The sequence below is a fragment of the Cajanus cajan genome, chromosome 1, assembly GCF_000230855.2.
Source record: "Cajanus cajan strain Asha chromosome 1, NIPB_CcT2T_4, whole genome shotgun sequence".
NCBI lineage: Eukaryota > Viridiplantae > Streptophyta > Magnoliopsida > Fabales > Fabaceae > Cajanus > Cajanus cajan.
In genome coordinates this window covers 75797154-75811070 of record NC_138517.1, presented here as the reverse complement: position 1 = coordinate 75811070, position 13917 = coordinate 75797154, and the positions used below count along the sequence as shown (strand labels likewise).

General features: G+C 38.2%; 2 protein-coding genes across 2 annotated transcripts; one reads left to right on the top strand and one right to left on the bottom strand.

Moving 5' to 3' along the window:
- Positions 1-497: 497 nt before the first annotated feature.
- Positions 498-2796, top strand: SOS5 (Fasciclin-like arabinogalactan family protein). The gene is made up of 2 exons (XM_020376964.3): positions 498-1521; positions 1971-2796. Exons 1-2 carry the CDS (start codon positions 835-837, stop codon positions 2568-2570), a joined length of 1287 nt encoding a protein of 428 aa, XP_020232553.1. The 5' UTR covers positions 498-834; the 3' UTR covers positions 2571-2796.
- Positions 2797-8473: 5677 nt separating this feature from the next.
- LOC109812885 (uncharacterized) lies at positions 8474-13806 on the bottom strand. The gene is made up of 7 exons (XM_020376950.3): positions 12174-13806; positions 11944-12074; positions 10617-11357; positions 9886-10372; positions 9658-9796; positions 8996-9086; positions 8474-8904 (listed from the first exon to the last, which is right to left on the bottom strand). The coding sequence occupies exons 1-7, from the start codon at positions 13317-13319 to the stop codon at positions 8787-8789; spliced, it is 2853 nt and encodes a 950-aa protein (XP_020232539.1). The 5' UTR covers positions 13320-13806; the 3' UTR covers positions 8474-8786.
- Between the last annotated feature and the right edge of the window lie 111 nt (positions 13807-13917).

Sequence of the window (13917 nt, the reverse complement as noted above, 5' to 3'; positions counted from 1 at the left end):
AATGGAGATATTACATATTGAATCGTAAAGCAAAACTACCCGTAACATACCTTCCTTTTTTACACCATAATCACATTCAAATCAAAGCCCCAATTGCAATGTCCATCCGTGAAAAGAAAAGCATTCTGTAATGTGTTTTTTCTTCTTATTATTTTTTTATTATAATAAATTTATATTAAGACAAGACATAGCCCAAGATAGAGACAGAGCCAATTATTACTCTCTTTTGAGAATTTTGGGTGGGATTATAGTTTGATCATCTCATCTACAGTAAACAAATTATAAAATACAAAAAAAAAAAAGTTGAATTGAATATCATATTTTAGTTATCTTGCAAACAGAAAATCATTGTATAAGATATAAAAAGGAAAATATAAAAATAGAAAGACATAAAATTATAATTGAAAAGTAAAAAAGGGCATGAGGTGTAAGTTGGAAGTAAGTGGTGGTATATATAGGCGAAGTAGTAGTAGTATAGATGGTGGTGGTGGCGAAGGGGCAGTTATCATAAATTCCCTTGAATAGATGGCAGAAGGAAAGTTGGAGAGAGAGAGAGAGGTTGAGTGTTGAGTGAGTTGGATGTTGGAAGAACATGGAATAAGATGCGAAAAAGTAAAAATAATAGTGGAAAACATTAACAATCCACATCATCATTGCATCACATGATTCACAGCTTGCAATTGCTTTGCATTGCAATTGCAATTGCATTTGCATTTGCATTTGCATTTGCATTTGCATTTGCATTTGCATGCTCCACGTCCACCTCACTTCACACTCCACTCACACTCATCTCACCTAAACTCAACAACAACAACACCACCACCACTCGTCACAATGCGTTCCAAATCTCGCCACGGATTCGCAATTCCCCAAATTACCCTCGGACTCCTCTTCTATTTACTCCTGCTGACCCCACGCGCGTCTTTGGCGCTCAACCTCACCGCGCTCCTCTCCACCGTGCCGGACCTCTCCCAATTCACCGCGCTCCTCGCCTCCGCCACGCCCCTCGCCGCGGATCTCTCCGACCGCTCCTCGCTCTCCGTCCTCGCCGTCCCCAACGCCTACCTCTCCGCCGACGACCACCTCGCCCGCCACCGCCTCTCCCCCGCCGCCCTCGCCGATGTCCTCCGCTACCACGTCCTCCTCCAGTTCCTCTCCTGGTCCGACCTCCGCTCCCTCCCCCCCGCCGGCAAGCTCGTCACCACGCTCCTCCAGACCACCGGGCGCGCCACCGACAACTTCGGCTCCGTCAACCTCACGCGCGACCCCCTCTCCGGCGTCGTTTCGATCCGCTCCCCCGCCCCCTATTCCCCCTCCAACGCCACCGTCATTTCGCTCGTCAAAACCCTACCCTACAATGTCACCATCTTCGCCGTCAATTCCCTCCTCATCCCCTCCGGCCTCGACCTCATGGCCTCCGAAACGCGTCCCAACCCTGTCCTCAACATCACCAATGCCCTAGTCGACGGCCACAAATTCAATGTCGCAGCTTCCATGCTCGCTGCCTCCGGCGTTGTTCAGGTATCGGATGTACTATATATTATATAATTAGTGGAATAATTCAGTTTGTTTGCATTTCTCACTAACATCATTGTATCCACTGCAACTTTTTAACTAATTAATTAATACTATTAATTGTATGCCTCATACCAGGAATTTGAGACGTAGTTCTGGTATCTGGTGTATAATTAGTGGAATAATTTACTTAATTTGCATCTCTTACCATGTTGCAAGGGACTAACATCATCATTGTTTACACTGCAAGATTTGAGTAACTAATTAATACTACTGATTATGTTAATACTACTGATTATGTATCTGATTCCAGGAATTTGAGGGGTAGTTCAGGAATCAGATATATATATATATATATAGTTGGTGAAACTTTGCATTTCTTACCATGTTATAAGGGAGTAACATCGTTGTTTACATTGCTACATTTAACTAACTAATTATATGTCTGATTCCAGGAATTTGAGGCTGATGAGGGAGGAGCAGGAATCACGCTCTTCGTCCCCATTGATGACGCCTTTGCTGATCTCCCTCCCTCCGTTGCGCTTCAGTCTCTACCAGCGGATAAGAAAGCGGTGGTTCTCAAATTCCATGTACTGCATTCATATTACCCTCTTGGCTCGTTGGAATCCGTTGTTAACCCCTTTCAACCTACGCTCGCCACTGAGGCCATGGGTGCGGGTAGCTTCACACTCAACATTTCGCGCGTGAACGGCTCTGTTGCCATAAACACCGGCATTGTTCAGGCCTCCATTACGCAGACTGTGTTTGATCAGAATCCCGTTGCAATTTTTGGGGTTTCCAAGGTTCTCTTGCCGAGGGAGATTTTTGGCAGGAACCCAATTGTGTCTACCAAGCCTGTGGAGGGGGCTCCTCCGCCGGATGACGGTGCATTGTCGCCAGAGAATTCCCCGGGATTTGATGGACAACCCTCGCACCTATCATCGCCGCCAGGGTTTCGCGAAGATGTGCGGTCAAACACTGGTGGTGGTTCTGGTGGTTCCCAGTCCTTTGTTGTTCTTATTTGTTGCTGTATAGGATTGTATTTTGTGGTATAGGATTGATTACTGATTATTATTATTTTTTTTGTGGGGTTTTGTTTTAATTTTCTCCACCTTCTGTACACGGTTAATTGCATTATTAGGTTGCAAATGCAGCCTTTTTTCTTTTTTCTTCTTGCTATTTTGTTAGCTTTATAAAATTTTCGATGTTAATTGTGCCATTGATCTAATAATTAGTGTAATTATGGAGGTCAATGTAACATCTCTGCTTTTATTGTTTTTCCTCCCTTGTATTTTTTACATACAATACAGTCCAATTACATCCATTTGTTAAGACTTAAGAGTGGTTAAATAAGCCTTCTCATCTTGCTTTAGACATAGTTCTCTTCTTCGGAATTTGGGAGTGTGACTTTCCACATTGTTATCAAAACCCTTTTATGTGTTAATACCTGCTAGGTGTTGCTCGAGTGATCTTATGCTGATAGGGTGTTCTTTGCAGAGTTACTGCTGTCTTGTCTTACACCTAGAAGATGACTATCAGGTAGTTCCTTCTTTTTTAACCTACAATTGAGGATTACATATTTAATATTAACCTTTAATTTGTTGTGCAAAATCTGAAAATATCACTAGTGTGCAAGTTAAATCATAAAATTCTTTGTAAGCAGAAAAACATTAAATTTGATGTCAACAATTTTGGAATTGTTATAACTTCCTATAATATGCTGAATGTATTGAATTGATTTGTAGCTTTTTGGTGTCCATGAAATTTCTGGTTGTAGCTGTCTTATAATATGAGTTGTGAATATCTTTTGCTGCTTCCCTTTTCACACTATACACAACTGAATTTTCTTGTTTTTACAACTTAATGGTGAATCATTATCAAATTATGTATATTGGATCTAGATGATTGGATAGAATTTAAGTGTTAAGAAATTAGAAATGATCAATCTGTTGTCATGTAATGTATTGTTTCTTCTTGATCAATAATTCTGTGTTCTTATTAAATCAGTTTGTGATTTTCATTTTTGCTATGTTGCAAATATTATAGAACTGAGGGCTAAAATACTGGCGTGACTGTAAATTATAGAAATGTGAAGTTTACAGAGTTATGCTGCAAGCTTGTTGCTAGTTAAGATCTTAGATGGCTAGAGTTCATGCAATGCAAGCACAATTTTAAAGATTCTTAATAAGCATGAAGTTGCCCTTATTCTGATATTGATACGCTGGAAATAAGTGGAGACTGGAGATGATATAGTGCTGGTTGTGTGATGTTAGATTTTGAAAGGAGCAAAGAAGCATCTTGGTTGAGCCTTTTGAGAATATTAATCTATTGGAAGGAGGTTTTTTTGCCTTCTATAAACATCTTTATTTCATGCTCTTTTTCTTTTGTCATAAAACTTGTGTTTTGTTGCGACTTATCTGCTTATGCTGAAGTCCAATGTTCTTCAACCTGCAACATCTTAGACAGTTGGGATAACCACACGCCACAGGCTTCTGTGGTCCATGACTATTTTAATTTGGGGTTTGATGTTGGCAGTATTGGATGGGTAATTTATTTGTAGGTGGGTTGATTTTCTCCTAGATAAAAAATTTAGGAGAGAAATAGAAGAAAAGGCAGGAAAAATTAAAATGGATGATTTTTCAATAAAGCATTTCTATGATTGGAAGATATGATGTCATTGGTCCAAAACCCAGAAACCAAATGTGCTACCACCTATATCTTAGATAGATGGATCACCCTATGGCATATGCCACAGGCTTCTGTGGTCCATAACTATTTTCCTTTGGTTATTGATGTTGCCAGTGTCAAATAGCTCATTTTATTTATTTTTTAAATAAAAGGGGTAAACATTAAAATGTATTGTCTCGAGACCATGTAAGTCCAACTGTCGATGGTTGTCTGTTTCCTTTTGTTTTCTGTGTTGTCCTGAATAAATGCTGTAATATCGGATGTAATCTTACAAAGCTTATTTGAACGTTATGCATTTTTGGTGTCATTTTGGGTTAGATCTAGGTCGCATGTGCTAAAGTTGATTATTGTTCAACTGATAGAGATGTTCTCTTCTGGAGTTTGCTTTCTGCTATAGACTTAAGATGGAAGGGCTTTATCGTCTGACGTGTGTTTCTGTTTTGTGTTTTATTAATTTGGTTCGGAAGGATTACTCATCCTTCAAATTTGTATTCTTTATTTCTAAGTTTTATTTCACTTAAAACGTATCTTTCGTGTGTGTGTGTGACACAAGAATAAGGATTTGGACAGGCTCTGCCTCTAACATCCACTATTTCTTCTTCACGAGTGCATTTACCCCATTATACTTCGGAAGTCCAATTCGTAAATGGTTCCAAGAACACGAGTGGTAATAGCTTGTTTGCGTGTTCAAATTTAAAGAAATTGTTGAATGTACGATTAGCTAGTGTTAAACTTAAAGTGCTACATTTTGGTGGTTTGATATCTCCAAGCCGGGTACCAGCTGGGGTTAGCATTGTCATTTTATAGGACCAGGAATGGCAGGCCCATGATAGTAGGAATGTCTGTGTGCGTGCATTCGATACATGATAGTAGGAATCGAGTGAATCTCTACACTCTTAAGGTTCCAAGTATATTTTCAAGCTTCTGACTTCACAAATCTGTTATTTTATTTCTTTATTTACAAAGTCAGAAATTAAAAGTAATTGATGCATATATAATCAGAGACTAATAAAGGAAACGTTTACACATAAGAATGGGAAACATAATACAGTAATGGAACTGCGAAAATCCAATTGGAACATTTGAATGATACTTGGCACGGGTATAATTAATGTGCATCAAGTATGGTTAAACATTCTAGAGTTACTAAACAATAATCGATTTCAATTTTACTCCTGTTTGTTTTAAAGCTAGAAAATTGTCTGGTATTTCAACAGTTGCGAAATGTCTGTTAGGCTTTATTCATTCCATAAAAAAGATTATGTCCCACGGTTATGAATGATGGTGCACCAGTTAACTACTTACTGAAGTGGCTCACCTTAGAGAGTCAGAGTATACTCTAATAACTTCCCAAAAATTAGTGGAGTGAGTACATTTCCACTCGCTTATTTCTGAAGTCAATTCAAAACCAGTAAAATTAAGTGCAGCTAATTTGAAAATGTTAGTTTTGATATTTAATTCATTTTCCAATTCCATTTCCCTGTTTGGCAGTCATGTCCCGTATTATATGGTCCTCCTCTTTTATGGTTATTTACTATGTCTTTCTTTTGGATGGACATATAGACATACCATGTCTGACAAGAACGGAGGGTTCTGACTAAGCAGTATACTTTTTGGGCCATCGTAACCTCCGTTGCAAGTCTATCCACTGTTAAGTTTTCATCCTTGTAGTTATTACAGCATTAATAATGTGTGGACTTGAAGCCTTTGTATGAGGTTATACGTAGTCTTCAAGTAAAATCACTGGGGTTTGCTGCCGTACTTTCTGCATGCAGCTTTTGGACCTTTTGAAATCCTACATTTTCAAACAAGAAGTGGTATGCCATAAATTTAAGCACTAAATGTTTTGATAACCCTTCTAAACCTATTTTTGGGTGGTAAATGTATTTTTAGAGGATACTTTTTATATTTATTATTTACTCTAAACGAACTTTAACAAGAGGTGCCATGGTTATTCAAATATGTACTACTTCACCAAGATGATTTCATACCGGTCCCCCCTAGCAACCCTTGAGACTTGGAGTCTGTAGTGGCAGGACTTGTCATTGGAGTGCACCTGGGTCCTGGCTGGTTTGCTTGGTCGGCCGTATGATATGGAGTAACTGTAAAATCACTCCAATGCCCAAGACAATGCATGCCGTAGACCGTATATACAAATACAGTGTATCCTCTTCTTATGATTGCATGTTATAGGATGAACATATAGTGGGGCATCACATGTTCATTATTTTACGATAAGGTCTTCTAGAAATTGGGCGATGTAATTGTTTCAAAAAAAAAAAAAAAAAAGAGTTTAGAGGGAGTGAGATTAGTCATTGGTGGGTCTAATTGATAGAATAGATTGGAGAGAGAAGACCAAGTAGATTGGATATTTTCGTTTTTTTGCATAATGCAGCTACTAGCCAGTACTACCTTTGTCTTAGTCACATCGAGGTACGGTCCACAGCTAGTAAGATGATTCAATCTGAGAGCGATTGAAAATGATTTCATTCGTGGTCCTCTACACTAACCCTAAAAGATTGAAAAACGCAATCATGGTCGATGGAAGCGTTATATTTTGTGCTTGTATCCTGTTTCTGAGGGCATCGGAGTTTCCATTAATTTGATCCATTGAGTTTGGCAAATTAATGAATATATATACCCACCTGAATACAGAAGTATGTTACGAATTTGTTGTGTTAGCAATATGCTTGTGTTCTAAGTATAAGAGGGAACAAGGGCATCTCCAATGGAAGCAACTCATTTGAGTTGTTTCATGCATTGAAAAATGAAATAAGTGGTCCCTAGTGTGCCATGTCAAAATTAAGTAATTCAAACACAAATTTACTCCGATGGTAAGAAACTTTAAGAAATCCAACTTTTATAATTTTTTTCTAATCATTTATGAACCAAATTTAAATTTTTATTAAAAAGATAATTGCACTACAATGAAAGAAAATAAATTACAGGAAAAAATACAAATAAAATAATAGTAAATACATAAATATTATACGAAATTAATTTTTATCATTATTATTTCCGAAACGTTTCTAATTATGTTCAATAAAATCTGCTTGAAATCTGGTAAGGAACGGTTGCTTGAGGAAGCAACTCTCTCTCTTCTTCAAGCAACTCATGTTGCCACGTCAGAGTTATTCAATGGCAAGAAACCGAGATTTGAGTTGCTTCATGGGACAAACAACTCTCATTGTAGTTGCTCTAAAACTACTGCTGAATAAGAAGATTGAGTTTGCATTAATTGTTGGTTAGTGGAGTCAATTACATCTACATGTTTGACTTTAGAAGCGGTGGATTAAGCCCAAATAATAAAAATATCATCCCATTCCAAAGGATTTTCTGATCTCCATGTCCAACCCTCTAAGTAATGTGAGTTTTCATCTTCGCTAAAATCTTAGCAATATTTCTCCAAACATTTATTTTGGACTCTACTAAACTTGATAAGCATACACTACGATTATCTATGTAGTTTTCAGGATGTTTCTCCCCCTCTAGACTAACTATATTAGGTTATGTTTCTTTCTTTCGTTGGAATAACCTTGCATATAATAGGAGTATAAATGGACAAAATATATAGATTGAAGACATGAAAATGAGCGACGCAACTAAATTTATGTTTAAATAACGTGCCAATCATGCTTAAATGGCGCATTATCGTGCATAATATTTGTAAATGGTGTAAAACATGTTCATCTTTGAAGCAACACATTAAATCATGTTCGATTACCAGTGGCAGGCAACATAGTTGTATAATCTGAAGGCAGAAGAAAGATGTGGGCAAGGGAAAGTCCTACGCCTTTGTTTTTGGCGTACAAAGTCCTACACTTTACCTGTTTCTTTATTGACTGACATACATACATTCTAAAAGAAATGCTAACATATTCTTTAATACATATTTTGATACAGTTTTTTTACTATTGATTAATATTCATTAAAAATCACATTTTTTGCAATCACATTTCTTATCTATTGAATTTCACACATAATTTATGTGTTTCCCCGACCAATTAGCATTTTCCTATTTTAATAATTCTTGATAACTATTAACCAATAATAAAACTTGTGTTGACAACACTCATCGTAGTTCTGATGGTTCTACCACTAACGTTGTTTGACTGGTAATTTTAAAAACAAGAAGGTACGGCTATGCCTTTAAGAAGTGATTAAACAGTCTTCTGGATTCATATTCTGTTTTTTTCATTCCCTTTGTCTGTGATGATGAATACTACTGTCGGTACCCCTTTCTTTTCTAACCTCAAGCAACATATTCCTCTTCTCACAAATGCACATGTTTCCATAAATTTGTTTGTGTAAACGTTTGTCTTTGTTTTATTTAATCCTTGTAATACAAGACTAAAAGACTGAAACACATATCAACAGGAAAAATAAAGTTAAATTTAAAACTATGAAATGTACAATGATGTTTGTGATACGAATTTCTCCTTAAAAAATCACATACTTGATGAGAGTATATGGTAAAAAGGAGAAATTCGTGTATGGTATTAGGTGTTAATTGTAGCAGTTTACTAAGTTTCAGGACTAAGGATAGTCCTAAGGTGTGTGAGACTGTGTCCGCTGTGACAAGGCTAATTGTCAACATATACTCGAACAACATCCACTATTTTAGCTCGACATATAGGACATTTTCCACTGTTCCATTGCAACTCGTTGGCACACTTGAGACACGCACACATGTGTCCACACCTGTAATAAAGTTGGTGATAAGTGAGTGCAGCTTTGCTCCGAAATGGAAATAAATAATTTCTTCAACATTCTTTCATTCAGAAGCAATTACCTGTACAGCACGGAGTCAACTTTCATCTCATAGCAAACGCAGCAGTTGCCTTTCTTTGGAGTCTTATGGGGCTTCTTTTCTTCTTTTTTAACTGTAATGGTGTTTACATTGCATGACAAAAGTTAATGTGAGAAAAATACAGAGAGACCTTATTCTACTAGAAATATTCAGCTTCAACATAACACAGGTAACGATTTCGAAAAAAAAAGGATCAGAGAGAAAATGAATAAAGTAAATTTGTATTGAAGGCTTTTTCTTGCATTAGAAGTGAAGGAGAAAACTTGTGCGAGGCAATTTTGTTTGATTTTCCTTTTGGATGAAGCGAAATCTTCTTTTTTGAACTTGCAGAATGATTGGATTTCAACCAACATAGTTGTGTTAGGAAATAAACTAGTTGAAGAACCTGAAACTTGCTTGAAAATAGTGTTTACATTTTCAAATTTATTTCAAAATTAGTTTTAGAAATTCAAGTTGACATTGTCAACGTGATATTAACTAGTTAATATTGGCAGCTCTTTTCCTTTGTGCTGGAATTCTCTGAGCTTATTCAAGAATCGGAATTCACATTGACACACAACGTCAAATGACGCATTGACCATTTTGCAGTACGACACTCATATTGACACAGTTCAATTCTATAGAAACGAGCACATTGCACAAACCTGGGTGAACCTCTTGGTTCATGGATTGTTGTAATTGCATCTGCATATCCACGCAGCCCTTTATTGTTTTCCTTAGCTCAGATATCTCCTGATAAAGTTGCTCCATTTGCCCTCTCAAATCATACATGAGTTCCATTTCCTGTAAGCAAAGCAATAATGCATTTAGTGAGATTTAGGAGCCTCGTACTGAGAAATATATCATCAGGATAATACTAAATGGGAACTCACAATTGAATGATGAGTGGTAGATGGAGACTGCCGACTATCCGGATAGAATGATCGAGATTGATAAGTTTGTGGGGATGTAGAATCAACTCTATCAAAATCGTCACCAGTTTCATTATCTCTGTAACTCCATGATGAGGATCTATTAGAATAATCACCAACTCCATGATATGAACCACTTATCAGGCTCTCTTCTTCATGCTCCTTCTCCTGCTCCTGCTCCTGCTCATCTGCATTATCCTCATCCTCTTCTTCTTCCTCTTCCTCATCCTGATTTCTCCTCTCCTCTTCTTCCTCCCCTGCATCTCTTCCTTCTTCTTGAGAAGCTCTTGCAGAATGCAAGTGTTCTTGTAAAAATGCCATCATACCTTGGCTGTCTTCCTGTTGGTCTTGAATATTGACCAAATGTGTTTGTGTTCCCCGGTGAGATTCCATCAATCTATCCATTTTTTCCCGGAAGTCACTAGAAAGGAAACTTGACACTGTTCTTCTGCAAACATAATATTATACTAATATTCAGATCAATGAAGTTTATGCAAAAAATATTTTCTTGAGTTAGTGTCCAATTCTCAAAAGTAATTGTATTCAACTTTGATTTTTTGTTTATCTAAATAGTAATAAGTAATTGTTTGGTTGTTCATCCAGTCATTTTTGCAACTGAAATGTCTTTTAGTTGACATTCATGGGAATATACAATGAGAACAAGTGACAGAATTTTACAGAAAATTACATACCTTTCAAGAAGCGTCCTTATATCCTCATTGTGAGAACCAGTTTCAAGCATCTCTCTGTACCATTCTTGCCTGCGCTCTTCCCAATAGCTCCGAGGCCTAGAAATTTCACTGATCCAGTCATAGTTAGTTTCATCACAATTGTGGTCAATGTCCTCTACCTCATCCTCTATCTCATCATCATAACTGCTTTCAGAATAGTTCTCATTAATTGGCTCTTCTTCTACTGTCTCCAAGTAACTGGTTTCAACATACTGCCTGTTACTTGCTTCTTCCTCATTCACTGTCTTATCATTACTGCTTTTAGCCACAGCATTCTGTTGGTTGCTCGTCTCTGCCCTATCCACCATATCGTTTAGATTTGAATCAATCATGGTTGTAGTTGCCTCAGTAGTTTCTTTTGAATCATGATGTAGAGCCTTGACATCTGAACTAGGATGTGGTTCTTGGACCACGACATCTGAAGTGGGATGTGTTTCTTGGACCATGACATCTGAACTTGGATGAGCTTCTTCTGTATTATGATCTATTTTAGCCTGTGACACTGACTTTTGTGTGGATTGTGTAGCGTGAATGGAAGTGCCACAAGCTGTCTTATTGCTTTTGTCTTTTCTGAGTTGCTTAGTTGTGGCAGAGTTATTCAATTGTGGGGTGTTGTTTACTGTTTCCCTTTGAGGACTTCTTGCGTTAGCTACTTCTGTCTGAACCGGAGTTCTAAGTTCAGCTCCACTGCTAAATCTTTCCCTGTGTTTTATAAAAGCATTTGTCATTTGATATCTTTCAGGAGAACTTAATTATGATGGATCTTGGTGTGTTGTTCATTTTATAATAAGACATAAATTTAGATGTCACAAGAATGAACACCATCTGATGAGTTATAGATATAAACTTGGTAATATTTATAGATATAAACTTGTGCATATAATAAATGCAAACTATATGTATCTTGTGCAGCTTGGCAGTAGTGATCGCATGACATACTCGATAAATGAAATATTATTGAGATAACAACCAGCTGTAAAAGGAAATGCTTGATCCAACTGTGCATTTACACTCTTCATATGACATTCCTGCCTAAATTTCACTTTATGGAATGTAATTTTGAGTTTCAGAACCCAAACAAATAGATAATAGTCCATAACTGCAAATAGACATTTAAAATTATACTCTTCAATGCATTTTTCCACTACCTTGAAATTCAATAACTAATTTCTTTTAGGCAAGATAAATCAATAGGTTTGGTTAAATCGAAGGAATTCACTCAACTGCCGAATTAGTATCAATAACTAAAGGAATAAGAAAGTTGACACTTGACTGGAAATGATCAAACCTTAATTGCATAATAATTGCGGATCCCCCCGGTGGTTGTCTGTTGTTGTTTACTTCAGATTCTGTTGATTTCTGGCGGGAGGGATCATTAGCTGCCACCTCACGTTGCAATAATCTAAGTCGAAGCACTGCCTGAATTCATGCATAGAAAACGAGTCACAATCAAAACTAGAGAAAGCCATAACAAACAAAAAAACAGAAAAACCAACCACCCTTTGGTGTTTTCATTACCTGAATGCGACCTCTTTGTGCAAACCTGGACACTGCTCCACGCTCTGCCAGGTTGTTTACCTCCCTATGCCTGTCATTCTCCATGTGCATAAGCAATTCATTGTACGCTTGGCGCCCTCTAATTCGCAGAGAAAAATTAATTCTCTGGTTCTGCTCCACATGTTGCTGTGTGGAGACACCACCGCATTCACGTTCTCTACAAGGAGAGCTTGTCACACTACTACCTGTCACGCTACAGCTACCACCATACCCTTCATGTTCATTTTCATCAACAAAAGAAGGTGTTGGACTCTGATTCTGCTTCGTAGTAGTGAGCTTCCTTATGATATCAGCAACACTGACCCTGTCCTTCTCCGACCTGCCACCTGGCGAAACAGAATGGTCACTAGAATCCCAATCAGGGAACGGTTCTTCATTTGATGGTCCATCAAAGCACTGTTCCTCCACAGAGAAAGCATTAGCATTCTCATTCTCGCTTTCATTCTCACTCTCATTCTCATTTACAGCATTGGGAGAAGAGGAGGAAGTGATCCTGTCCACAGACATATTGGTTTTGGACATACCGGATTTGTTCAACCTCTTCTCCCATATCTGCACGAGAGAAGAGGCACCCATGTTCCGAGTCTCTGATGAGGACTCTTCAGAGGTGGAACTAGAAGTCCTTGGAAGCGTGTCATTGTCGTCCATGGACAACAACTCAGCCTCGTTCTCCAAATTTGACACCATCTCACGAGCCTGTTTTGCGGCCCATCGATCGAGAAGCCTTGAGTGTCTCGGGCTGATCAATGAGGCCAATGAGGATTCGTCTTTATTGTTATCATTGTCATTGTTGTTGTTGTTGAACGTTTTGGATCTCGTTAAACATAGCCTTTCAAGGTGGTTGTTTTTGGGAGACTTACGCTGCTTGCTGTTGTTGTTATTGCTGTCACTACTACTACTGTTGTTGTTTTCGTTTGTTGTGGAATCAGAAGACACGGCCATGCACGTGTTAAGATCGATCACAAAGTTGTTGATGTTTCTCTGAAACGTAGCAGCATTATGCGTGCCCTTCACGTTGCTCTCCCTGCATGCTTCCCGGTGATTGCGATCCCTTAGGACACAACCAAACGGCGAGGAGGAAGCAATTTCAACCTCGGAAGATGCCATTTTTGCTCTTTGTCTCGGTTAATTCAAACGTTCACGAGGGAGTGAGTGAACGTGGAAACATGGGAACCCATTTCAGGGAAGTGGGTGGAGAGATTGGAGACATAGCAACCTCACGAGACTATTCTCTTTTTCCTCGAACAAACGGAAAAAGACAAAGGGGAAGAAAAAAAGAGTGTGTGTTAAACAGAGGAGCGGTGAGAAGAAGAAGGAGAAACGATCGTTGTTATACGAAAACGAAGGAGGGTGTTTATGGATTATAACTGGTCACAAATCATCATTACCACATTCCCGTTTTTCTTTGCCTCTATTTAGAGTCTTATGTAACGGACGTGGAGAAAACGAAACAACAACGTTGCTTCTTTCCTCGTCCTTTTTGGTGAGATGGGTGTGGCTAAAATTGGAAGAAGCGTTGTTGTTGGTGAGAGAAATAAGGAAACAAGGGTACGAGGTTACGAAAACAGAGAAGGTGGTGGTGAGTGTTGTTATGGATAAATAGAACAGTGTAGTGCAGTGAGGGAGACGTTGGATTTGAGCCGTTGAGATTGTGGGGTCGTTGAGTGTGCAAAGGAAAATAGTAAACATAAACAAAGAGAGCGTG

Coding starts and splice junctions, on each gene's coding strand:
- SOS5 (XM_020376964.3), top strand. CDS start 835: ATGCGTTCCAAATCTCGCCACGGATTCGCAATTCCCCAAATTACCCTC. Junction 1,522..1,970: donor CTGCCTCCGGCGTTGTTCAG/GTATCGGATGTA, acceptor GTCTGATTCCAG/GAATTTGAGGCTGATGAGGG.
- LOC109812885 (XM_020376950.3), bottom strand. CDS start 13,319: ATGGCATCTTCCGAGGTTGAAATTGCTTCCTCCTCGCCGTTTGGTTGT. Junction 11,358..11,943: donor GCAATTATTATGCAATTAAG/GTTTGATCATTT, acceptor TATAAAACACAG/GGAAAGATTTAGCAGTGGAG. Junction 8,905..8,995: donor GTTGACTCCGTGCTGTACAG/GTAATTGCTTCT, acceptor ACTTTATTACAG/GTGTGGACACATGTGTGCGT.